The sequence below is a fragment of the Equus caballus genome, chromosome 14 (assembly GCF_041296265.1).
Source record: "Equus caballus isolate H_3958 breed thoroughbred chromosome 14, TB-T2T, whole genome shotgun sequence".
Taxonomy (NCBI): domain Eukaryota; kingdom Metazoa; phylum Chordata; class Mammalia; order Perissodactyla; family Equidae; genus Equus; species Equus caballus.
In genome coordinates this window covers 54,037,505-54,064,111 of record NC_091697.1, presented here as the reverse complement: position 1 = coordinate 54,064,111, position 26,607 = coordinate 54,037,505, and the positions used below count along the sequence as shown (strand labels likewise).

The 26,607-nt window shown below is 43.7% G+C and overlaps 1 protein-coding gene and 1 long non-coding RNA gene across 8 annotated transcripts; one reads left to right on the top strand and one right to left on the bottom strand.

Moving 5' to 3' along the window:
* Positions 1–8,076: 8,076 nt before the first annotated feature.
* Positions 8,077–19,773, bottom strand: LOC111767803 (uncharacterized). 2 transcript variants are annotated; one of them, XR_011425563.1, is made up of 4 exons: positions 19,640–19,773; positions 19,379–19,560; positions 17,389–17,495; positions 8,077–8,336 (listed from the first exon to the last, which is right to left on the bottom strand). It is a non-coding gene; the product is annotated as an uncharacterized lncRNA (long non-coding RNA). The 2 variants fall into 2 exon arrangements; XR_011425564.1 differs by lacking the exon at positions 19,640–19,773 and adding an exon at positions 8,485–8,517 and having other exon boundaries at positions 19,379–19,507.
* A 174-nt stretch (positions 19,774–19,947) lies between these two features.
* On the top strand, positions 19,948–25,715 carry WNT8A (Wnt family member 8A). Of its 6 annotated transcripts, XM_014730656.3 has the most exons (6): positions 19,948–20,115; positions 20,210–20,243; positions 20,471–20,609; positions 22,014–22,139; positions 22,845–22,987; positions 24,366–25,715. In XM_014730656.3, the coding sequence occupies exons 1-6, from the start codon at positions 20,048–20,050 to the stop codon at positions 24,912–24,914; spliced, it is 1,059 nt and encodes a 352-aa protein (XP_014586142.1). In that variant the 5' UTR covers positions 19,948–20,047; the 3' UTR covers positions 24,915–25,715. The 6 variants fall into 6 exon arrangements, with proteins under 6 accessions (XP_014586142.1, XP_070090373.1, XP_023473400.1 ...); XM_070234272.1 differs by lacking the exon at positions 22,014–22,139 and having other exon boundaries at positions 22,845–22,991; positions 24,370–25,715; XM_023617632.2 differs by having other exon boundaries at positions 19,948–20,243.
* The last annotated feature ends 892 nt before the right edge of the window (positions 25,716–26,607 follow it).

Genomic DNA, 26,607 nt, shown 5'->3' with positions numbered 1-26,607 from the left:
CCAGCACCTAACCCGGTGCCTGGTGCTCAAAAATTATGTATGTTAATCAACTAACTTATTCAGCTCTTTCTACATCCATTTGTCACCCCAGACTTCTTGGCTAGAACCTCCACTCACAAACTTTAACAACTCCCTGACCTTGCACATAGACTCGATGGTCAGAATTGTCTATTGCACCTTAGTTCCCATGCTTTTTACTCTGGAAACTCCCTGCCTTTATCGCCATCCACCCAGTCCACCCATCCTTCAAGGTCCATTCAAGTCCTCTTTCTGCCACAAGCCTTCCTGAGTACTCCAGCACACCGTGACCCCTCCTTTGCCACATGGTACTATATTCATCGCTCAGCTGGCACTGCACCCCTCAGCTTAAATAGTTTTGGGATTCTGCATTGTCCTGGTGCTGCAACCTTGCTCTTTATTCAGCCCCCTGCTCCTTTGCTGCTGTTGCTTCACTGAGGGTCTGTCTTTGGCTCTCGCTCTTTTCTCTCAGTTCCTCTCTCTGATGCCTCATGGTCTCACAGCTTCAACTATTTCCTCTCCACAGTAGACTCCCAGATCTAGACCTTCAGAATCCTGTTCTTTCTCCTCAGCTCCTGAGCCAAATTTCCAGCTACCACCCAAGCATTTCAGTGGGCTATGCTGCTGTCACCTTTTTCACCAAATGAAAGCCTGACTTCCCAGGTGGTACATAGGCTGTCACATAGGCTGGAAAATGCTGAGATTGAGGTGGGGATCACAGATAGAAAGAAAAGTAAATTAAGTACCAAAACATAGTTCTTCTTGAGAGAGATCTCTCAATCTTTCTTGCACACCCCACCCCAATTAATTGTCCACATAGCAGAGTGATCTTTTAAAAATGTGAGCCAGATTCCCCTCTCCCCCCAAACATACACTTAAAACCCTGCAGTGACTTCCCATTGCACCTAGAATTAAGGGCCCATGCGATCTGGCTCCTGCTGCTCCCCTCACCTTTCTCAGCTTCTCTCTTCTGGACTCCATTAAGATCTCAGAGCGTTTGCCCCTGAGGTTCCTCTCCTGGGGAGCCTTCTCTCCCCACTCTTTGCACGGCTGACTTCTTGTCTTTGAAAACTTGCTTCACTTTGAACCCAACTCCTAAGTATTTTGAGAAATATCAGAAGGGCTGCTTATTATCTCCCATATACAAGGTTATACTTGAGTACCTGAAGTGACCTGTGCCCTCCTCTCTACCCAGTTCGTTTGTCCTTCAAAGCCCAGCCGATATCACCTCCTCCCTAAGGCCGAGCCCACTGAAATCACTCCCTGCCATGAATCTCACAGAAATTAGGGTCAGATCCATTGTTCAGTATTTGTCAGACCCTCTCCTTATTTCAGTATTGTCATGTTTTTAATGTTTTATGTGTATTGTTTTATTGTCCAGATAGAAAATTTCTTCTGAGAGCAAGGACCATTCTTTATATCCTGAATTGCAGCAAGCCCACTGTACTTAACTTACATTTGTTTAGCCCTTTAAAATACTTTCTAAAAAGCTAATGAATATATTTATTAGACTGTAATGATTTTTAATGAGTAACAATTCAATTTTTTAAAAAAAGATGTCTTTTTTTTTTTTCTGAGGAAGATTAGCCCTGAGCTAACTGCTGCCATCCTCCCATTTTTGCTGAAGACTGGCCCTGAGCTAACATCCGTGCCCATCTTCCTTCACTTTATATGTGGGACGCCTACCACAGCATGGTGTGCCAAGCGGTGCCACGTTTGCACCCATGATCCCAACCAGCGAACCCCGGACCACCGAAGCAGAACATGCGAACTTAACCACTGCGCCACTGGCACGGCCCCAACAATTCACATTTGAAATCAAAACAATATTAAAAGATTTGAAACGTCTTGCTCCCATCTTGTCCACATCTACCCATATCCTCTCTACCTCATCTCTGAGCTTAGAGGAAACCATTTTTATTAGTTTCTTTTCTTTTTTTAAGGTATGCTTTTTGGTGAGCAAAGTTGGCCCTGAGCTAACATCTGTTGCCAATCTTCCTTTTTTTCCCCTTCCCAAAACCCCAGTACATAGTTGTATATCCTAGTTGTAAGTCCTTCTAGTGCTTCTATGTGGGATACTGCCTCAGCACGGCTTGATGAGCTGTGTTTAGGTCTGTGCCCGGTATCCGAACCAGTGAACCCCCCGCCGCTGAAGCAGAGCACACCAACTTAACCACTATGCCATCGGGCCAGCCCCTCATTGGTTTCTTATGTATTATTGCCATGTTTCTTTATGTGAATGTGAACAAACATTAACGTATATTCTTCTTCCTCCCTGTATTTATAGAAAAGGGGCACACTCTTCACACTCTTCTGCACCTCGCTTCCTTCACTTAGCAGCATATTCTGGGGATCTCTCCTTAACACATAAAGAGGAGATATTCCTGATTACTTTTCTAGGGCTGCAGAGTACACCATTGCATGGATAGTTTATTTTACCCATTCCCTGTTGCTGGGTTGTTTCTATCTTTTGCTATTATAAACAGTGCTCCAGTGAATAATCTTGTACATGTGTCATTTCATACTTGTGAAGTTGTATCTGCAGATAGATTCCTAAAAGTGGAATTCTGGTTCAAAGGGTAAATGCAACTATAATATTCATAGATATCTCCAGAGTCCCCTTCTCAGGGTTTATGGCATTTTTTGTCTGATTCTCCATAGCCATGCTAACATAGCATGTTATCAAACTTTTGGATTTTTGCTAGTCCAATAGGTGAGAAATGATACTTCAGTGTAGTTTCTACTTGTATTTCTCTTATTATGACTGAGCTTGAGCATCTATTCATAAGTCGAAGGGCTGCTTTATTTCTCGGCCTATGAATGGTCTATCCATGTTCTTTGTCAATTTTTCTGAGTTGTGATCTGTTGTCAGTTTCGAGGCTCACACTATATTAGGTAGATTAGCCTTTATCTGTAATATGAATTGCAAATCTTTCCCCCAAATTTTTCATCTGTCTTTTGATTTAACTTATGGTATAATCAATTGTTTTTGAGGAATATATAAATTACCAAAATCAAAGAAAAGGTAGAAAATCAATTACCATAGAAAAAACTAAAAGTTTTCAAAACTCTGTTTTAAAGAGGACACCAGGTTCAGAGAGTTTTACTTGTGAGTTCTGTCAAACTTTCATGAAACAAATAATTCCTATATTATTATTTTAAATTGTGGTTAAAAAAAAAAAAAATATATATATATATATATATATATAACATCAAGAGAGTGAGGAGACAAGCCACGGCCTAGAAGAAAACATTTGCAAGACATATCTGATAAAGGACTGTTATCCAAAATATACACAAAACTGTTAAAACTCAACAATGAGAAAACAACCCAATTTAAAAATGGGCCAAAGACCTTAATAGACACCTCATTAAAGAAGATAGACAGATGATAAATAAGCACATGAAAAGATATTCCACATCATGTGTCATCAGGGGAATGCAAATTAAAACAACAAAGAGACAGCACTACACATCTACTAGAACGGCCATAATCTGAAACACGATGCCAAACGCTGGTGAGGTTGCGGAGCAATAGAAACACCCGTAATTGCTGGTGGGAATGCAAAATGGGATAGCTATTTTGGAAGACAATTTGGCAGTTTCTTACGAAACTAAACATCCTCTTACCATATGATCCAGCAATCACATTCCTTGATATTTACTCAAAGGAGCTGAAAACTTACGTCCTCACAAAAACCTGCAGAAGATGTTTCCAGCAGCTTCATTCATAACTGCCAAAATTTGAGGCAACCAAGATGTCCTTCAGTGGGCGAACGGCTGAATAAACTGAGGCGCATCTGAAGCCTGGGGACCCGAGAGTTACTGTAAGTATTCAGTGAGATTACCTTCGACCTTGTTACGAACAGAAGTTAATCTTGTCAATTTGCTGTTTTCTTCTTTAATCTGAAGGGAGAATCAAGGGTCACAAGCATTTATGAGCTTGTTTTATAGAAGAAAAAGAATGCCTTCAAGGATCACCAGGTAATCAGCCCCCAGCTGCCCTTGACCCCATAAATCAGATAGCCCAGGGGCTTATTGGGAGTGAAGGAAACACAGATTACCCACTTTGTTTCTCTGAAACTCCTCCTGCCAAGCCCCTTAGCTCTATAAACACTCCCACCCCCACTGTCTTCTTTTGTTAAGGCAGATTTGACAGAATCTGTCTTCCACCTTCTCATTTTGGCCAACTTGAATAAACTTTTCTCCATCTCCAAGCACATGTCTCAGTGATTGGCTTACTGCACTTGGGGCACATGAACTTGACATTAAGATGTTCGGGTATCACATCGAGACAATGGAATATTATTCAGCGCTAAAAAGAAAGGAGCTATCAAGCCACAGAAAGACATGAAGGAACCTTAAATGCATATTACTAAGTGAAAGAAGCCAATCTGAAAAGGCTACATACTGTATGATTCCCACTATGTGACATTCTGGAAAAGGTGAAACCATGGAGAGAGTAAAAAATCAGGGGTTGCCAGGGATTGAGGGGGGGTAAGGGGAGCAGGTGAGGGATAAAGAGGTGGAGCACAGAGGATTTTTTTTTTTTCAAAGCCTACAGTGCCCAGTATTCCCAGGCAGCCTTCCATCCAAGTCCTAACCAGGCCAGATCCTGCTCAGCTTCTGAGATCAGATGAGATTGGGTGCATCCAGGGTGGTGTCGCCTTAGACCACAGAGGATTTTTAGGCCAGTGAAAATACTCTGTATGATACTATATTGATGGGTACATATCATTATACATTGTCCAAATACATAGAATGTACAACACCAAGAGTGAACCCTAAGGTAAACTGTGGACTCTGAGTGATCATGATGTGTCAATGGAGGTAAAAATGTACCATTCTGGTGAGTGATGTTGATAATGGGAGAAGTTAAGCTTGTGTAGGGACCGGGGGGTGGGGGGGGGGGGGGGGGGGGCGCGGTATATGGTAAATCTCTGTACCTCCTTCTCAATTTTGTTGCAACCCTGAAACTTCTCTAAAAAAATGAAGCCTTAAAATCTATATGTGTATATACAACACACACAGAAATCAGATCAGAGGTTGCCAGGGGTTGTGATGAGGAAGGGGGTTGATTACAAAAAAGCACTAAAGAACTTTTTGGGGTAACGGAAATGTTCAGTGTCTTGATTGCAGTGGTGACTTCATGACTGTATATATTTGTCAAAACTCCAAACTGTATACTTAAACAGGGTAAAGTTTACTGTATGTAAGTTATGCTTCACTAAACTTGACTTTTTTTTCTGCTTTTTCTCCCCAAATCCCTCCAGTACATAGTTGTATATTTTAGTTGTGGGTCCTCCTAGTTGTGGCACGTGGGATGCCACCTCAGCATGGCCTAATGAGTGGTGCCATGTCGGCACCCAGGATCTAACTGGTGAAACCCTGGGCCCCTGAAGCAAACTTAACCACTCAGCCTCGGGGCCAGTCCCCTAAACTTGACTTTTAAAAAAATTTAAGAATGTGTATCTTCTTAAATTTACTTGACAAATATTTATTGACTGTCTCCTATGTGCCTGGCACTATTCTGGGCCCTCGGAATACAATAGTGAATAAAACAGACAAAATTCCGTGTTTTCATGGAGTTTACATTCTGGTGGGGAGACATAAAATAAACAACATTAATATGTAAGATATCTAGTGTGTTAGTGTTGGTAAGATTTGCTTTCAGAGTAGACGTGGAGTGTGAGGAAGAGAAATCTAGAATTGCTTCAAGGTTTTTGCCCTGAGCAACTGAAGGATAGAGTCGCCATTTACTGAGATGGGATGACTAGTTAGAGGGTCAGACTGAGCGCAAGGAGGGAGAAAATGGAAAGCTCTGTTTTGGACACCTTACATTTGAAATGCCTACTAGATTAGGCCTTACTTAAGAATGTCAAGTAGGCAGTTGGATATACAAGTCTGGAGTTTAGATGAAATCTGACTAAACATATAATTTTGGAGTAGTCACCATATGGAAATAAATATAGATAGAAAATAAATGATGTCTGAAGAATAAGCTTCAGGACACTGCAGTATTAATAGGTTGGAGAAATGAAGAGGAGACTGAGACAGAATGAGCACAGAGGTAGAAGGAAAACCAGGTATCTCTGGAGTCCTAGAAGCTGAAAGAATCAACAGTTACAAGTTGGAGAGCGGATCTTCTATGTCAAAAGCTGCTGCAAAATCAGATAAAACGAGGACTGAGAATTAACCCTAGATTTGGCAAAGTGGGAGATGACTGGTAATCTGGAGTAGTTTCAAAGGAATGGTGAGAGTGGAAGATTAACTGAACTGGCTTAAGAGAGAGTGGAAAGAGAAAATTAGAGACAGTGAGCAGGGAGAACTGTTGCACAGAATTTTGCTGTAAAAAGAAGAAGAAAAATGGAGTGGTAGTTGGAGAGAGTAGTAGGGTCAAGAGATGATTTTTTTAATGGAGGAAAGCCTATTTTTATATGCTGGTGGAAAGGATCCCACAGAGACAGGAGAATTCAGGGATGGGAGCTGAGGTACAGTGGATTGACTGACTTCGAAGCACAGCCCTCCATTGCCTCGGAAGAGATCTAGGGCACAGATGCTGGTAAGTGGATATATGTAGTGATGGAGGCTCATGCAAGTTCTCTTCTGATAGTTTTTATTTTCTCAATAAAATAGGAAGCAAGTCAATTGAGAATCAGAGTAAGAGAGGAATAATTAGAGATTTGAAGAAAGGCAAGCTATGAAATAGTCATCTAGAGAATGGGAACATAAGTGGACTAAGGAAATAAAGTAGGATTGCTGGGCAGCATTAAGAGACCACTTTAGATTAGCAGTCATGATTGTAAAGTGAAACCAAACAACGTGGTTATGTGTTTCTCTCCAGCCAAATTCAGTTATGCAATTACAGGAATGGAGTAAGCAAAGAATCAGATTTAATCAATGTTTATTTGGATTTCATTTACTACAGAGAATTAAGTGAGGGCAAGAATTGAGTCCAGGTAAGAGAGTTGAGGATGGATGCGAAGAAGTAAATATATTGACAATCTGATTTAAGTTGAGTAAGGAAGGAAGTGAGGACATGAGAGGGTGCAGGGCAGGAGAGAAATGGTAGGATCAATTAATGGTAGGTCCCCATGGAGCAGAAGGATTGATGGAGTTTGGGTACTAGAGGAAGCAAGCTGGAAAGTGAGGAGGTAGAAGGAGAGTGAAATACATGAAATTGGAATCATGGAGAGGTGTGCTTGTTGGTAATGACAAAGTCTAAGGTATGATTTTGGAAAGGGAGTGGCTAAGGGAGGGTGGTAGAAAAAGTCATCAAAAGAAAGGAGACCAAGGAACTGAGAGGCCAGGGAATTGAAAGGATCATCTATATGAATATTGAAATCACCAAGAAAATGGAGCAAAAGTATGTTGCTAGTCTCTAAAATGGCCCCAATGATTCTCACCTCCTGCTATTCATGTTCTATGTAATTCCCTCCAGCTGAGTATGGGCTGAACTTATTGACTCATTTATAACAAATAGAATACAGTGGAAATGATGGGATGTCATATTCATATCAGGTTATAAAAACTCCGTGGCTTCTCTCTTAGGTGCTGTCATTCTCTCTTGGGTCACTTACCCTGGGGAAAGCCAACTGCATGTCATGAGGCAGCCCTGTAGAGAGACTCACTTGGTGAGAATTGAGGCTGCCAACAATGTGAGTGAGCTTGGAAGTGGATTCCCTCATCCTCACCCTAGTCAAATCTACAGATGAGACTCCAGCCTCCGCCAAAGCCTGACTACAATCTCCTGAGATACCTTGAGCCAGAAGTGCCCAACTAAGGCATACACAGATTCCTGACTCACAGAAACCGTGCTATAATAAATATCTATTGTTTTAAGCCACTAAGTATTGGGGTAATTTGCCATGTGGCAATAGAAAACTAATACAGATTTTGGAACCTGGAAGTGAGGTACAGTAAAAAATAACTTAAAATGTGATTGTTGCTTTGAAAGAAAACGGTGACTTTGAGAAGAGTTTTAGTGAATGTGATACTGAACCTCTTAACCTCAAGTGTGTGCCCTATACACAGTAAGCCAATCACTGAGGCATCTGCTTGGAGATGGAGAAAGGTTTATTCAAATTGGCCAAAAGAGAAGGCAGGAAGATAGAGTCTCTCAAATCTGCCTTCACAAGAGAAGAAAGCAGGGTATTCTATAGAGCTAAGGGGCTTGGCAGCAGGAGTTTCAGAGGAGCAAAGGGGTAATCTGTGTTTCTTTCACTCCCAATAAGCCCCTGGGCAATCTGACTTTTGGGTGTCAGCAGCAGCTGGTGACATCTGGTGATCATAACTTCCTTGAAGGCATTCTTTTTCTTCTGCAAAACAAGTTCATAAATCCTTGTGACCCTTGAGTCACCCTTCAAGTTAAACAAGAAAACAGCAAATAGACAAGATTAACTTCTTTTCATCTACGTTTGTGTTGGGAACAAGGTTGAAAAGTAATTTCATTGAATATTTACTTACCCTCAAGTACCTGGCTTCAAAAGTTTAAAGAGCCTTAAAAAAAAAAAAAAAAAAAAAAAAAAAAAAGTTTAAAGAGCCTTGAAGACACTTCATAGGATTTTGGACTCTGAGGAGGCTGCTGGTAAGGCTTACAGGAAAGTAAGAAAAATATTTTGGAAACTCAAGGAAAAGGGGTACTTGTTATGTAGGGGCAGGAATTTTAGCAACACTATTTTCATATATGTGGAAAGTAGAAAATGTGACTAATGAACTGGGTGATCTAGCCAAGGAGATTTCCAAGCAAAGTGTTGAAGATGCTAGCTAGTTTGTTCATTCTGCTTAGTAAATGTGAGAGGAGAGAGATAAACTAAAGAAAGGACTGTTAAACAAAAAGGAGCAAGGACTTGATGGTTTTGAAAATTCTCAGCCTCTCTCATTTTAGCTTCATTTTAGCAAGTAATGCTAAAATTAAGAATTGGCTTCTGAGAAAAGATTAAGTCCAGGACATTGAGAGGAAAATGTAGTTTAAAGATAAAGCTGAGGACTGTTATACCTTTTGTTAAAACCTCAGAAAGATTAAAGGAGGTGCTTCAGAGTACTATTCAGTCACCAAAGTCCCTTTAATGAGATTGACGGTATGCTTCACACATCTGTTGGGAGGAAAGTATATTTTGCATGTTGGAGGGATGGGAGTCATTAGGGAGCCAGAGAACAGGGTGTAGTAGGCAGCCTCTAAGGTGGTCCCCAATGATCCCTGCCTCCTGGTATCCACACTCTTGTGTAATCTCTCCCACTGAGTGAAGCTGGACTTATGGACTCACTTCTAACAAATAAAACACAGAAAAAAATGATGGGATGTCACTTCTGGGATTAGGTTACAAAAAGACTGTGGCTTCTGTCTTAAGTGCACACTCTCTCACTCTCATTCGATCACTCACCTTGGGGAAGCCAGCTGCCATGTTATGAAGCAGTCCTACGAGACCTTGCACCAGAAGCACTCAACTAAACTGCATTCAGACTCTTGACCCACAGATACTATGAGATGGTAAGTGTTTGTTGCTTTAAGCCACTAGTTTTGGGGGTAATTTGTTACACTGAAATACATAACTAATACAGACTGACAGTGAGCCAGGATCTAAAATCTTCAATAGATTGGAGGTGGAGAAGTACAGAGGATAATACAACAAGGAAGAGAAATGAGTGGTAAACTTGAACAACACCTGATACGCAACTGAGTGTTTTTATGGAGGAGAGAGGAAGATTAGTTTAGAAGTGTCAGTGAGTAGCAAAGAGGACTTGAGTGGCACAAGAGGTGTAGGAGAAAAACAGTTATTTTTGAGGAACAATGCCCTCCGTACTGAGCGAGAGTTCGGTTAAAGCAAGAAAGAGAAGGGAACATCAGAAGAGGTTGAGGTGAAGGAGAAATATGCTGATGACTGCTTGCAAAATCTAGAGAATTCAGTGAATTGGTTTTAGGAGATAGGGTGGGGAAGGAGTTAGAGCCAGAAAAGAAGATATACAGAGCATAATAGGAGTCACAGTCTAGGGATGAGGATCCTTGGGTTTCTTGTAGCGATTGACATGGCAAGAATAAGGGGCATAGTGAACTTATTCTTGATGATGCCAAGGCGGATCTTTGCAAAGAGGATTCATTAATGAGAGAGGGGTGTGCGATCTTGCCAGAAGCATGGACGGTTCTAGGGCTCCCACTTGACTCCTGCTGATGGAAGCAGAAAGTTATGTGGAGGAATAGTCTTCCCCAAGCACAGGGGCTCCCTCTTAAGAAGAGGCTTTGAGTCAGGCACAGGAGCAGTCTCATTCTGAGAATATGGCCATCATCTTGACATCCGCAGATGGCAGCCTGCAAAGGAGCAGACTAATTCCAAACGTGTGGACTCCCTTTTGATTTCTATTGAAGGAGGTTTCTAGCGTAAAAATTTCTTTTCTAAGACTTTATTCTTTAGTGATAGTTAAAGAAGTTGGTAAACATTTAGAAACAAACATTCTTCACTATAGTGTTGTTAATACTAAAAAACTAAATCTACCCCTCTGTTTTTTAAAAAATTCCAAGTATTTAAGAATGCTCGCTTTACTATCCTGATTTTTTTTTCAAAGACTTAATTTTTCCTTTTTCTCCCCAAAGCCCCCAGGGACATAGTTGTATATTTTTAGTTGTGGGTCCTTTTAGTTGTGGCATGTGGGATGCCGCCTCAGCCTGGCTTGATGAGCAGTGCCACGTCCACGCCCAGGATCCGAACTGGCAAAACCCTGGGCCACCAAAGTGGAACATGAAAATTTAACCACTTGGCCAAGGGGCCAGCCCCCATGTCCTGATTTTTTTTTATTTTTTGGTTATTTTATTTTTAGTTTTTTTGGTGAGGAGGATTGGCCCTGAGCTAACATCTGTTGCCATTTTTCCTCTTTTTGCTTGAGGAAGATTGTCACTGAGTTAACATCTGTGCCAGTCCTCCTCGATTTTGTATGTGGGACACCACCACAGCATAGCTTGATGAGTGGTGCATAGGTCTGTGCCTGGGACCTGAACCAGTGAACCCCAGACTGCCAAAGCAGAGCTCATGAACTTAACCACCACACTACAGGGCTGGTCCCTGTCCTAATTTTTCTTTGGTTCTGTTTCCTGGGTTGGGCAGGGAGACATGAAGTCACCTGCTGGAAGATGGGCACTGCTACGCAGTGACCAAAATTGGTCTTACTCAAATCATCCCAGGTGCCTTTCCATTCCCCATTTTAAATTCTAATTTTAAGAACTCTGACATAATGAATATATGTATTCTAGTGAAACACTGCAGATTGAATACATGCATTTATTTCCCCTCCCTCACAAAACAACACAGGGATTTTCTTAAGGCATGAAACTCCAAAGTCAAAGGGAACAAAAGAGGAGCCAATAGCAGATGAAAAGCAAAATTTGGAAAGGTGGAAAGCAACTGTATCTAAGTCTTGAGAAACCAAAAGCTGAGTGCCCACATAGGGGAAGCCAAGAAGCTTCTGCCACGGAACCCTACAGAGGCTCAGAAGTTGAACATGCCTAGTTCCCCTGAAGGCGTGGTGTTAGATAGGTTAAATGTTTGATTTAGGAAGCAGATTAGAGTCCCGTATTCCCTCCCCCATCCAGCAGAAGACTGCAGATGTTCTCTTTAGTAGCTGAATCAGAGAGATTCTAGGTTCGGGGAGGCCAGACACAACCAAGAAGGAGATCTGAAAGAAGTCGGAATAGTGAGAGCTCATAACCCCCTTCCCCGTGTGATTCCCAGAATTCTGACAGGAGACTGGACGACTTCTCTCTGGAAATACTGACCAGCCCTACAGCAAAGCCTTAAAGATACCAATTGTTTGCGGTTCCCCCAGTGAGCTGGCTGGGGGCCTGCCTTATCACTCTAGAGTGAGCCCCATCCGGGTGCACAGGGCTTCCTGTCAGCTTTTTAGTCCCTCATTATTAAGTATGAATGGATGGCCTAGCATCACCAGACTTTTGAGAGACGGCTCTAATGTTATGGGGGGTATGAAAGAACTTGAAAGAAGAAACAAAAGAAATCTTTAAAAAAAATTGTATCTTTGGGGGCCAGCCCCATGGCTGAGTGGTTAAATTTGTGTGCTCCACTTCGGCGGCACAGGGTTTCACAGGTTCAGCTCCTGGGCACAGACATGGCACTGCTCGTCCCACACAGCACAACCAGAAGGCCCTACAACTTTAATATGCAACTATGTGCTTGGGGGGCTTCAGGGAGAAGAAGAAGAAGAAAATAAAAAAAGAAGATTGGCAACAAGTGTTAGCTCAGGTGCCAATCTTCAAAAAAAAGAAAAAAAATTTTTTTAAAAAAAGAAAAATTGTATCTTCAGAAAGTTAGAACATAAAATTGCCATCATGAAACAAGAACAGAAGATTATATTTTAAAAAAAAGAAATATTCCAAGAATAAGAGAAAACTCTTAGGTATTAAACATTTGAGGCAGAAATAAAAAGAATTTAATAAAAAGTTTAGAAGATAAAGTTGAGGAATTCTCTTAGAAAATAGAAAAAAAAAGATGGAAAACAGGAAACAGGAAGAGATAAAATGAGAGAATCCATCCAGAAGGTCTGATACTCCCCTCCATACACAGAAAAATAATTGTAGAAAAAGAGAATGTAGAAAATGAAGGGAAAGAATACAAGAAAGTTTACCAGAACAAAAAGACATATATTTATAGACGGAAAGAATCCATGTACTAAAGACAAGAGATGAAAAAATTCTACACCAAAGCCACATCTTTTTCAAATTTCAGTATGCTAGGGATAAAAAAAGTTTCTGAAAGCTGCCAAGGGTGGTGGGGGAAAGAAGAGATAATCTACAAAAGACCAGCCCTCAACATGGCATAAGACTTCTCAGCAGCAGCAGTGGAAACCAGAAGACTTTGGAACAATGACCTCAACACTCTGGGGGAAGATTATTCCCAACCTCCAATTCTATACCCTACCAAAATGTTAATTTTTAAAAAATGTTAAGTATCAATCAAGTGAGGGTAGAATAAAGGTTTTTCAGCCATGAAAGGTCTCAAAAAGTTTGCTTCCTCTGCACCCTTTCTGAGAAAGCTACTGAAATATATTACCCACCAAAATAAGGGAATAAACAAAGACAAAATTTAAGAAGTTGATGTGCAACAAAGTAAGGAATCGAAGTGAACCCCCATCCTGGTGCTGAAAGACAATACTAAGATGACAGCTGTGCAGGACGTAGGGCAGAAACGAGGCCAGATTGGAGCAGATCTGAGGCCTAAATGGTGTGAGAGGTGCTTCAGATAATCGGCAGAGTTTGGGGTTGAAGCGGTGATAACTACGTAGAAAACTAAGCAAACGACAAAAGAAAAGATAATTATTTGTTCCAAGGAAAACAAAAAGACTTGTTGGGAAAGAAAAGTAAGCCTGGTTTACACCTCTAAATAGTATTTAGGCGATCATAATGAAAACACTGAATATTAACCTAAGTAAAATTATAATTTAACTATATTGGGAGATGGGAAGATGAAAAAGATGGATTTGTGTTTGGTGCGTGGGGAAAGAAAAGAGAGGCATCATCCATGGTGGAAAGTCAACAGATAATACCTAAAATTGAAAAACCAATAAACAGGAATCAAATAGGTCTTTTAGAAATATGAAGAAATATGGAGGTAATGCTAACAGCATCAGATACAAAAACTGAAAGTTGCTCCTTTTTGAGAGGAAAATGGGGGTATAGTTGAAGAGGGCTGCTGCTTTCCATAACAAAGCTTACAGAACTATTAGCTCTTATGAGCATGCTTAATTTTGATTTAATTTAAAAATTAAGAGAAAACAAGGTAGATGGATATGTAGTGTCACAGAAAGGGGTCCATGATATAAAAGTTTAAAAACCAAATTGAGGAATAACAGCACAATTCTATTTTTTTAAATTATATATATATATATAGGGGCCGGCCCGGTGGCGCAGCGGTTAAGTTTGCATGTTCCACTTCTCAGTGGCCCAGGGTTCGCCGGTTTGGATCCCGGGTGTGGACATGGCACGGTTTGGCAAGCCATACTGTGGTAGGCGTCCCACGTATAAAGTTAAGGAAGATGGGCACGGATGTTAGCTCAGGGCCAGTCTCCCTCAGTAAAAAGAGGAGGATTGGCAGCAGTTAGCTCAGGGCTAATATTCCTCAAAAAAAAAAATTATATGTGTATATATAACATTTGTATGTGCAGAGAAAACAATGCACGCTAAACTGTTCACAATGGTTACCTACAGGGAGTGAGATGGGGGAGAGTCTCGTCTTTTACATTACATATTTCCATTTTATTTAATTCTCTATTTAATTCTCTTGGTAACAAGCCTGAATCACAATACTTTTTTTTTTAAGATTTTATTTTTTCCTTTTTCTCCCCAAAGCTCCCCGGTACATAGTTGTATATTCTTCGTTGTGGGTCCTTCTAGTTGTGGCATGTGGGATGCTGCCTCAGCACAGCTTGACGAGCAGTGCCATGTCCGCGCCCAGGATTCGAACCAACGAAACACTGGGCCGCCTGCAGCGGAGCGCATGAACTTAACCACTCGGCTACAGGGCCAGCCCCACAATACTTTTTTTTTAAAGCACATTTGTTCATGTGTGCACATCAAATACTTGTTTGGTTGATAACTTTCTCAATTATGCCTTATGTCCACAAGCACCCTGCGAGTTTTCAAGGACAAAGCTCATCATGGGAGCTTTATTATGTATGCACCACAGCGCCAAACACTGGGCTGATTACCCATTAGGCGTGTGCTCAGCAAAGGCTGAAATTGCTGCGCTGAATCCTGCATCAGAGCAACAAAGAGCCTGTTATACCACTCACTGCCACCAGATGGCAGGTCTCTATCAGAAGTCCTCCTTTATGGCACTTCCTCATTACCCTCACTCCCCCTCCAACCTTTTCACAGAGTACTTTATCTCACTGTATTGTTATAAATTGTTTAAACTTATCTCTCTAGGATCAGACTGAGAGCTCCTGCAGGATAAAAACATCAACTAAGGCTAATTCATCTCAGACCCCTAAGTGTTGAGTATTGGCCTGAAAAAAGTAGGTAAATATTTTTAGAATGAATAAATGGATGAATGCACACAAATTCCTCTGAAAACTAATACAAATCACACAATCATCCCAATATTTTATTCCCCAACAATCAATAAACATTACTTGGGAACTTCTGTGTCCTATCCAGTGTCCAAAGGTGGGAGTTTAGAACAGTGAGAGAATAAAAAATATAATAAAGGAGTTTTAGCTATCTGAAATCTCCCCTTGGATGAGCCCCGCCCCCCCCCCCCCCAAACCTTCCTAGGCTAATGCTGAAGATATAGCTTCTGCCGTCTGGGCACCTCAGTCTGACGGGAGACACATGCTATCCTTGGAGAGATCCCCGTGTGGTTGGGATTGACAAAGCCCAGCTCTAGGGGGCTTGCAGATTGATGAAGGAAACACACCTTCAAACAGGAAACAGATCTAGTCACGCCTTGCAGATTTATCCCCTCTAACCTACCCCAGCCCTCATAGACCCATGTGTTCAACAGACCACCAACTGCTCCTATTTTCCACGCAGGAGGACCTCCTATTTTCGTCCCCACACCTGGAACACTGGATCTGAAAGGGAAAACTAAATCTCCTCTTCCTTCCCTGAGCATATGTTGAGGAACTTTGCAAGTCATCGAGGCTAAATTGGGGGGCCAAAGGGAGGGTCAGGAGCTCAAGCAGCTGTGGCATTTGGACGGGGAGTCAAGTATCCCCAGGGGGTGGGAAGAGACAAGCTTCCAGGGAGGAGGGGTGGAGACCAGAGACTGAAAATCCCTGAGCTCTGCTCAGTGTCACAGCTCAGAGGAATATGCATAGAGCCTCATTGTCCCCCTTCCCCACCCCCTTATCTAATTAGCAGAGGAGTGTAAAAAGTCAGAAGTCCTATCTGGCTTCTGGCATTCTCCGGCCACCTCCACCCTCACCCCACCCTCCCACAGCATCCCCTCCCCAACTTGCTCCACAATCTAAACAGCCCCTGTAGGCTCAGTGCCCTGGAAAGAGTTGGAAAAGAAATGTGGAGGAACCAGGGATTTGGGGATTTTAGTGAAAGTGCACATTTGGAAAGAAGCGTTAGCCTGGGATGCATACCATCATCATCACAGGGTAGCTAACCATCCAGCTTTGCCCAAGGTTTAAGCACTGAAAGTCCCAACACCGCAGGAAACCCCTCAGTCCTGGACAAACCAGGATGGTAGGATCCAAGCTTTCTTGGCCCCAACTCACTATGTAACCCTAAGTAAGTCCCCTCTCTCTGTGCCTCAGTTACCTCCGTGTAAAATCGGACCTCTAGCTCAGACACTCTGTGGTTCTATGAATGGCCTCTAGATTTCCTGAAGCTGGACATTGCAAGGGTGACTCTGGCTTATTTATTCCTCCTTGAGTATAGCCACCAATGCTTCCCTAGGACTCCTGGAATCTCAACATACTGGAACATCAGAGGTGGAAGGAGCCTTCAGGATTATCTGGTCCTAGCTCCTTCCTAGCTTGATGAACCCCTTTCCAGAGGTACGTGCATTTATTCATTGTATTCCACTTACCACTTTCTGCCTATATAGCTAGATATACACTTTGTCTCCTGTTTACCAGATGATAAGCTCCTTGAGGGCAGGTAGCAAGAACTATGGCTTAGCAAGGGTTAAAGCCTTGCACAGGGCCAGCCCGTGGCTGAGTGGTTAAGTTCGTGCACTCTGCTTCCACGGCCCAGGGTTTTGCCGGTTGGGATCCTGGGTGTGCACATGGCACTGCTCATCAGGCCATGCTGAGGCGGCGTCCCACATAGCACAACCAGAGGGACCTACAACTAGAATACACAACTATGCACTGGGGGGCTTTGGGGAGAAGAAGAAGGAGAAGAAGACAAAAAAAAAAGTTTTGCACATAACCAGAACAAACAAATATTTGGTGTTAAACTCCACAGAGAAATCTCTTGCATTGTATCTCCCAGTGGCCTAGAGGGAGGACACAGGGCTCTGACGGTGTGCTGAGAGGCAGCTTATCCCAGCTCAGAGGGCTGACTGTTAAATTTTCAGGAATTTGGCAAACTGGTTGTTAAACACAGCCATTATTAAAAATTAAATTATATAAACTTACAATTAAATAAATTATATTAAAAACAAAGACAATAACTGCTCAAAATTCATCACTTCCTAAATATTTTACTACATTTTACTATTATCTAGACTCTGAAGGCTATTTACATCTGTTATATCTATATGATAGAAATATTATATAATGATGTGCTAGCTCTTCTCAAGTCCATGTTGGTAATTTGAAATCGGCCATGATGGGAGTATTTACACCATGGAAATCAGCAAATATTACCAATCATAGCTCCTGTCACACCAAAGCTAGTTGTTAAACACCTACTACCACACTACCGCAGGTTCAGAGACACTACTATTCTGTCTTGTCATAGGCCCACTGTGTCTCCGCTGTCATCTTCTGCTCTGGTCTTCAGTTCCAGATTTCCATTCCTGGAAGAGAGAAACCAAGAGTTGAATCATCACTTAAATACTAAAGAGAGAATAGAGCTGGGGTTAAGGAAATGATGCACAGATTGCCTGCAAATGATTTGTAGACTCCGATATGGAGTGCCTGTCTCTGGCTCTTCTCTCCTTCCAGGGGACCCTCTTTCCAGATTGAAGGACTTTGGTCAATCGAGCACCGGGGTGTTATGTAGACAGAGCCCCAAAGGACTCTGAAGAAGGTGTTTGTTGCCCTCCAGGTATCCATCTTACAGTCTACCCTGATGGCCAACTGAAGAATTCAAAGATAAATAAGATGAGACTTCCTCATTTCCAGCCTACAATCACCTCTGGGATTAATAAATTCTTTAAATCTTAAAAATAGGATTCTAGCATATAAGAGAGCTGGAAAAGTCTTTAGAGGTCATTCAATGTTCCACGTTTTCCCCACTCCCTCATTTTACAGATGAAGAAACTGAGTCCCTGTGGTAGGAAATTGCTTACCCAAGGTAAGCTTACAACAAATTCATGGCCAAAGCCCAGGGCTCCTACTACCTGGAGCAGAGGCCTTTCCTTAACATTCTAAATTCCTGTTAAAGAAACTGTATGATCGTTAGAGAATCGGAGCACCAGCGAGCCCCAAGTTTGCACACAAAAAGCTCACTACCTTCCCCTCTGCTTCCTAGAAAGTAAAGAATATTTTTATAGAGTACCAACTAAATGCCAGGTGCCACGGGAACACAGAAGAATAAGATCCACTCATCATAGACAGGAGGTGAATGGAGAGTCACACTTAAGGCTCAAGGTGCGTGGGGGGACTACCTTGGGTCTAACACTAACCCTGTTCTGACCCCACAGCCAGTGCCATGGAAATCAACCCTGCTTTTTCACTTTTAAGAAGCGAAAGTTAAACATTAGATTCTTGACTGGGAAAAATAGGACACAGAGAAAAGACCACTGAGGCACATGCAATGCGCTTTTCCCAAGTGACTCAAGTCTGGACACCTCTTTTCCCCAAGGAGAGAAGCCCACAAGCAAGCAAAGGAGAACTGGCTGGTCTGAGAGGCAGAGCTTTAGTCCACTAAGGACGTTTTACATTTGCAACATTCACACCCATCCTCCTACAAAAATGAAACAGAAACAAAGACATACAAAATAGGAGCCCAAATTTCTCATTAGATTTGACATATCTAAAATCACTCTGTCAAATTGCTGTAAAAATTTCTAAATACTTCCATTTCTGTACTTATCTTGTCATAGAAAGATGACACTTTGCAGACCAACACCAAACCTGGCCCATACTTTCGATGTACTGCCCTAAAAAGGCCTGGGACTTCTTGACCCCTGGAACTCCTGTGGTGGGGGATGTCTGAACTCCCTTTCTCAACCAAATCAGGGCCAGAGTGCTGGGAAGTGATCTGGATGTGGATGGTCACAGGGCAATGAGTCAGGGCTGTGACTTCCTGTTTGTACCTTCCTCTGACTCTAGCCTGCCTTCCCCAGCCCTGGGAAAGAGCTTCACCAGCAGAGGAAGATTTCTATCCCTCCACCATAGTCCCTAACCCTACCTAATGTTGTCTTGGGTCCCTACTAGGGGCCACAAGTTCTTTCATTAACTTGTTCATTCGTTCATTTGCTCATTCATCCAGTAATCTTCTTACGCACTAAGAATACAAAGTGAATCTAAAGACAGATTCCTACCTAAGGAGTGATGTCCTAGCAACGACGTGGTGTCTGAAAGAAAGGCATCAGTTTTTTCAAGTATAGCCCTTGGTGGCCCAAAGGTTGATTCTCACAGATACAAGTCTACAAGAGTTAACAAACTAGAGATCTAACCCTCAAATACAAAATTATAGACCTACTAGGAACGAAGGAAATTTACCAGAACTTACTTGGTTAGAATGTGGTAGAAAGGACTGTTGCAGAGATGGCCTCAGAAGCGTTTCTGCTCCATGGTCCCAAGATTCCATGAGTTTACAGTCACCAAAGGAGGAGGTAGGAATGGTGCACTCACTTACTTGGGTAAATGAGTAGGAGGAGGCCCCCAGTAGAGCCCCTCCATAATTATTAACACCTTGGGGAGGAAGGCAGGGCAAGGAGTGGGTTCTCAGTGACAGATGCAGACACTGTGCTCTGAGGGATAGGTGACTTACCTTCAAGGTCGGGAACCGCACCTGTTCCAGGCTACAAGATTCTGAGAAATGAGCCCTCAAGCAGGAAGAGACAAAAGTCTGAAATACAGAAGAAAGAAACCTCCAGAGTAGGGAAAGGCTTCAGCCCCTCTGTCAGCCTGGGAGGGAGGAAGGGCAGGCGGGGCGGGGCAGAGTTGGGCGGGGCTTTCCTTGAAGCTTTGGGCTGAGTCCCTCCTTCCTGGTCCCCCATTGGGTCACTGGCTCCTGCAGCCCTGCCACTAAGGGACAAATGAGAAGAGCTGTTGATTTTTCCCCCTTGGCCATTCAGAATTTCCCCACGTAAATACTGAGAAAGACCCTGCCTTCCTCTCACTTCTTATCTGGACTTGGCCCTGAGCTGGACCCCATCTCCTGTGGGTGGGCAGGGTCATGGGGGACCTGTTTATGCTAAGGGTGGCTGTGGGCATATGCTATGCTACCTTCAGTGCCTCTGCCTGGTAAGTCCTTTCTGCCACCCCTCACTCTCTGTCAAGGAAGCTCCCGTTATCTCATCCCCATTCACCATTGCCTCACTTTTTCTCTTTCTGGTAGGTCAGTGAACAATTTCCTGATAACAGGTCCCAAGGTAGGATGGTCTCTGGCTCCTGTTTTTAATCCATCTGGGTCCTAAGGGAATTCTTTTGGGAAAGGAAAAGAGGGAAGGGGAGACGTTGCCAGAAGTCGCCCACCCAAAGGAACTCATGATTGTTCTTTAATGGACAGCTAACCCATTTGAGTCCTGCCTGCTCCCCCAACCCCTGACACCCTGACCTAAGCCGGGCCTGAAGCTCATAGCCCTTTTCCCTTTGCCAGGCCTATCTGACCTACACTACCAGTGTGGCCCTGGGTGCCCAGAGCGGCATCGAGGAATGCAAGTTCCAATTTGCTTGGGAACGCTGGAACTGCCCCGAAAATGCTCTCCAGCTGTCCACTCACAACAGGCTGAGAAGTGGTAAGTTTGTGCATCTGTATAAGGGGATATTGTGCATGGAGGTGGGCTTGAGTATAGGTGTATGTATGACATATGTGTGACATATGTGTGCACAGTGAAATGAAAAAGCTATCAGTGATCTGCTGACTTGTCACTTCCTTGCTGTGTGACGTTGAGTGAGTTACTTCCCCTCTCTCAACCCCAGTTTCGTCATTTGGGACAATAAGCCCAGCTCTCTTTAGCTCACCAGGAGTATTGTAATGGTTGAATGAGATGAATACTAAGGTAAGTCTATACATATGTAAAAATTACTCTATTTTTGGGCGGCCAGCCCGGTGGCACAGCGGTTAAGTGTACACATTCTGCTTCAGTGGCTCGGAGTTCGTCAGTTTAGATCCCGGGTACAGACATGGCACCACTTGCCAAGCCATGCTGTGGTAGGAGTCCCACATATAAAGTAGAGGAAGATGGGCATGGATGTTAGCTCAGGGCCAGTCTTCCTCAGCAAAAAGGAAGATTGGCAGCAGATGTTAGCTCAGGGCTAATCTTCCTCAAAAAAAAAATTATTTTTTTAATGCATCCCTGTATTCATGTGTTTGTACACCCTTATCTTGCACTGATTTACAAGAAATAAAGATGGGGAAAGGGCTCTGTGTTTGCAGTCTCTGAAGGAGTTTCTCATCTGCCCAACTGGCATAGAACCCCAACAGAGAAGCTGAGAGATCACAGTGTGCTGTGCCTCAGGTGGGGGCGTGTGTGTGTGTGTTTGTGTGTGTGCAGCTGTTTGTCTGTAGTAGTTTGCATAAAAGTCATTTATGTAGAAACAATTAAGTTCCCTGAGAAGAGTTGGGGGTAAGGAAGTAAAGAAGATGGGGACACAAAGAAATACTTCCCACGGGTATACAGATAGAATGAGTAGTGTGTGGAAATGAAATGGGACGGTGTTTATAAGCAGTTTAGTAAGTCACAAGCTCTGTAATTGGTAGCCATGATCATTATGATTATTACATGTCTCCAGCTTCATGTCAGAAAGAAAAGGTGCTTCTCACTTTCATAAGCCAGCCTGATGGCCCTTAGTCCTCATTGGCCAAGGACCAGAAGCAGTGGCTAATGGACAGAGGCCTAGGCTGGACTTCAAGAGAGCAGGGTCCTTGTCCCAACACCACAACTGGTGAGGAGAGTGGCCTTGGTCTTATCACTCTATCGCTGGGTTTTACCTTCCCAATCTGTAGCATGTGGCGCTCATTCCTGCCTGGATGAACTAAATATGAAGTGAGGAGACATGCACTGTTCTCTCAAGTAGAAGAGCGTCCTTTTAAACCCAAAAGGGATAGGGGACAAGGAAGAGAAGAGGCATTGCTTTTCCAAAGCCTCTGCTTTGGGTCATCAGGGACCAAGTTTCCAGTCCCTTCTTTCTCTCCAAAGCCACCAGGGAGACTTCCTTCATTCATGCTATCAGCTCTGCTGGAGTCATGTACACCATCACCAAGAACTGTAGCATGGGTGACTTTGAAAACTGTGGCTGTGATGAGTCAAAAAATGGAAAAACAGGTAAGTTGGGCTGTCTGCTGAGGGGAAGAAGTGAGGGGTGCAGAACTGAGTGCAGGCTAAACTCTTCCAGAGAAAGGCCAAGGGACACAGCTGCAGCTCCCTCAAACCCCTAGACTGCAGCAGCAGCTTCCTTGGTGGGAGCTCCTGGACCTAGACTTTCTCGATGGTGAAGCCTGGTCCGTGATTCCAGGATTAGCTAGTAGCACCAAGCTCTAAACTAACAAGGCATCCAGAATGACGAGGCCATAGAGAGTTTAAAGTTTGTACTTCAGGCTTAGAGTAGCTTGTCCATAATCCAGAGCTACTCAATTATTTGCAGACAACCTAAGAGACTTACTCAGATTTGTCACTAATGAGAGAAGAGGAGGCTCTAACAAGACTATTGTAGGATAATGGTGCAGAATTCCAGAATGGTTGAGCTGTGATGAACCTTTGAGGTCATCTAGGGCAGCCCCAGTGCAACTACTTTTACTGTGGGTATAGAAACTAATTGCCTAAAGCTGGAGAGTGCTTGAAGAGTGGGCATTTGGCTTTGGGAGCAGGACTCCCCCCATCCACCTGGAGCACCTCGATTTCCCTGTCTCACCTTCAGCTATAGCTTCACATGTTTCTAGGACTTTGGGGGTGGTTTGGCTGTGTCAGCCAAGATGACCATGACTCTTCTCCAGCAAGGAGCTATATGCAGAACTTTTTCTTTCTGTGTAGGAGGCCATGGCTGGATCTGGGGGGGCTGCAGTGACAATGTGGAATTTGGGGAAAGGATCTCCAAACTCTTTGTGGACAGCCTGGAGAAGGGAAAGGATGCCAGAGCCCTGATGAATCTTCACAACAACAGGGCGGGCAGGCTGGTAGGTATAGGAGTCAGACAGTGAGCCGTCCGGCTCAGTATTGGCAACAGCCTCACATCTGTACAGCCCTTCACAACTTACCAAGAGCTGTCTTATACCTATGTTTCATCCTCACACCCCCCAGCAGTACTGCAATAGCTACCCCCATTCCTTGGATAACAAAGCCAGTTAAGGCCAAGCCAAGTGGCTTGGCCAAGGCAATACGACTAATAATCATCAGAGTTAGGCAAAGAACTCGGATCTTCTAGTCTAGTCCTCTTATCACTAAACCTTATGTTCTGGTTTCTTCCACAGGCAGGTTTCTGAAAATATAGAACCAAGGCCTTGCTTCCAAGACTTAAATTTTTAACCATTTCAACTGCATGCTCTAGGAAACTAACAGGGGTTTGTCATCCAACCTGTTCTCTAGAGGGTCTATTCTCCCCCAGGACTTCTGGTGGGGTAGCAATCCCTAGAGTGTTCTGAACTCAAATCTGGAAGCAAGTTGGATTTAGAGCTACAGCATAGAAATTTCCCTTTCAATCTATACCTAGATGTCCTGGTCGCCCAGGGCAAGGGGAAAGGTTTTCAAGACAATTACAATCACAGGTAATCACCTTGAGGGTAGGGGTGCAGACTCCAGGAGCTTCCTTCCCTCTGGGAGAGGGCCCAGAAGACAAATCCAAACCCCCAGAAATACTGTAGCCCCAAGCTTTAAGACAATAACAGTGCCAGGGCTGGCCCGGTGGCGCAGCAGTTAAGTGCGCACGTCCTGCTTTGGTGGCCCGGATTCGCAGGTTCGGATCCCGGGTGCGGACATGGCACCACTTGGCACGCCATGCTGTGGTAGGCGTCCCACATAGAAAGTAGAGGAAGATGGGCACAGGATGTTAGCTCAGGGCCAGTCTTCCTCAGCAAAAAAGAGGAGGATTGGCAGTAGTTAGCTCAAGGCTAATCTTCCTCAAACAAACAAAAAAGACAATAACAGTGCCAATGATCATATTTTCCTGTTTAATTTACAAAGTACTTTCTTGATTATTCTTATTCTAATTGGGCAGAGAGAGAAACAAGCTCAACAACTGATGAAGCTGGGTCTGGAGCCTAGATTTCCCGACTCCAGTAACCTCCCCAATACTTGCCTGGCTTTCCACGAGAATCACTCAGGGGAGCTTTAAAATCACCAATACCAAGGCCTTTAAAGCCCTGGACATTCTAATTGAGAAGATGTGAGGTAGGGCCCGGGAATAAATACTATTCACTGGTCTCCCTGGTAATTCTGATGCTCCTCCAAAGTCAAGAAGCACGGCTCTAAAGTATCCCACTTATAGTCTTCCCTACTCACAGCCATTCTCTCTTTTGCTCCCTCTCTCTCTCTCTCTCTCTCTCTCTCTCTCTGAAGGCAGTGAGAGCCACCATGAAAAGGACCTGCAAATGTCACGGCATCTCGGGGAGCTGCAGCATCCAGACATGCTGGCTGCAGCTGGCTGACTTCCGGGAGATGGGAGACTACCTAAAGGCCAAGTATGACCGGGCGCTGAAAATTGAGATGGATAAACGGCAGCTAAGGGCTGGGAACAGCGCCGAGGGCCACTGGGCACCCACTGAGGCCTTCCTCCCCAGCGCAGAGGCTGAACTGATCTTTTTAGAGGAATCGCCAGATTACTGTACCCACAATTCTAGCCTGGGCATCTACGGCACAGAGGGTCGGGAGTGTCTGCAGAATAGCCACAACACATCCAGGTGGGAGCAACACAGCTGTGGGCGCTTGTGCACCGAATGTGGCCTGCAGGTGGAAGAGAGGAAGACTGAAGCTATCAGCAGCTGTAACTGCAAATTCCAGTGGTGCTGCACAGTGAAGTGTGACCAGTGTAGGCATGTGGTGAACAAGTACTACTGTACACGCTCCCCAGGCAGTGCTGTGTCCTGGGGCAAGGGCAGCACCAGATAACACCCCACACAAACTCACTTGCTCAGTTGCATGACAATGGAGGGGGACACAGCTTCTCTTTCCGAGAGAGTAGATTGGAAAATCACAATGTTGGTCTGTAGTCCTCTTGATATGTGCTATATACATGGGGAAACAGAGGCCCAAGATTCTACAGCATATTCTTGACAGAGCTGAAATTGGAACCTGGGCCTCCTAACTTGGGCAGATCCCGTTTCATCTTTCCTACAAGTTTCATCCTGGTCTTTGTGCCTGTACTTTTGCAGCTTGCTAAAGGGGGAGTTTGGTTTGGGGTCCACATCCAGAAGGACCCTCAAAGTACTTGTCCCTGTAAGTTTCAGACCACGTCCAACCCAGCTGTGCTGAGAATCAGAGGGAATGGAAAAAATCAAAGAGTTCTGTCCAAACTCGTGAAGGAGCAACATTCTCCTACTCTGGCTAGCTCCGGAAAGACCACCTGCAAGTTCATGCAGATCAGTAGGGCAGAGACACATACCTGCCTAATGGAAAGTTTTCAGGGTGTTGGGTTTTTCACTTGAGTATGCACTTTTGAAAAGTTCTCCCCACCCAACCTTGGGGAAACCAGGACCTAACATAACCTGAGGACTCTTCCAGCTCAGAAACCATCTCTGGAGCTAGGGAGAAGGAACGGTCACAGTAAGTGGACAGGTGACTACAACTTACCCAAACAAGGACCCCCAAGAGGGATTTTCCCCCAAAGAGCTGGAAAATGACTCTGTTTTATTTTCCCAGATTGGGAACTCAACTTGATTTTGCAATAAATACTTCTAGAATATATATCCAGCTGAGACCTTTTATTTCTGTCTTTGGAAAGCTTGGGATCAGAAAGGGAATGGGAAACCCTGCTTCTATATCCCAATTATGCACAAGGCTAAGGGAGAAACTGGAAATATCCAACTCCCTTGAGATCATTGTTTGACAGTTAATAAAATTAAGACCCAGGAACTGGCCAATAGGAAACCAATTCAGACTCCTAGATTTAGAAGGTGTTATTTTAATGTAACTTGAGGAACAAGGAAGCCCTTTGAACTTGAACCTTATTCAAAGAGTGTTTACTCTCTTAACTTGGGCTTCCTGGGGTGTCTGTACTCGGAGGACCTGGGCCCCAGGGCAAGAGACTAGGAAAGTTGTGGATTCTACCTTCCTCGTTTGCATTTCTACATCTTCCATTGGTAATCTTTGGGAGAGGAGTAGTTTCCCATAAAGAGAGCCCTGGGGGCTCAATCACTGGTCTCCTAAATCTGAGCATCTCAGCCTTGGGAGTCTCCTCTCTCCGCAAAGGCCAAGTACCCTGCAGGGAGGAGGTATTTCAGCTATGTTAAATAAACAAGTAAAATGACTGATAACCAAGAGTGGTGAAACACTCTCCATTTAATATTTTAAATTATAAAACAATTTAAATGTTCACTAGTAGGGCAACTAGTTAAATCGTGACCCCACAATGAAATATTAGCCATCAAAATAATATTCCAGAGAAATATTTAGTAACATGAAAAACATGCATGATACAATTAAGTGAATAAAGTTAGTTGCAAAACAGCATGTTCAGGGGCTGGCCCCGTGGCCGAGTGGTTAAGTTCGCGCGCTTCGCTGCAGGCGGCCCAGTGTTTCGTTAGTTCGAATCCTGGGCGCGGACATGGCACTGCTCATCAGACCACGCTGAGGCAGCGTCCCA

Excerpts from the sequence above, each read along its gene's own strand:
- WNT8A (XM_023617632.2), top strand. The coding sequence starts at position 20,091 with ATGCTACCTTCAGTGCCTCTGCCTGGTAAGTCCTTTCTGCCACCCCTC. Across the intron at positions 20,610-22,013 it reads TCACAACAGGCTGAGAAGTG|CCACCAGGGAGACTTCCTTC; the intron begins GTAAGTTTGTGC and ends TTCTCTCCAAAG. Across the intron at positions 22,140-22,844 it reads GTCAAAAAATGGAAAAACAG|GAGGCCATGGCTGGATCTGG; the intron begins GTAAGTTGGGCT and ends CTTTCTGTGTAG.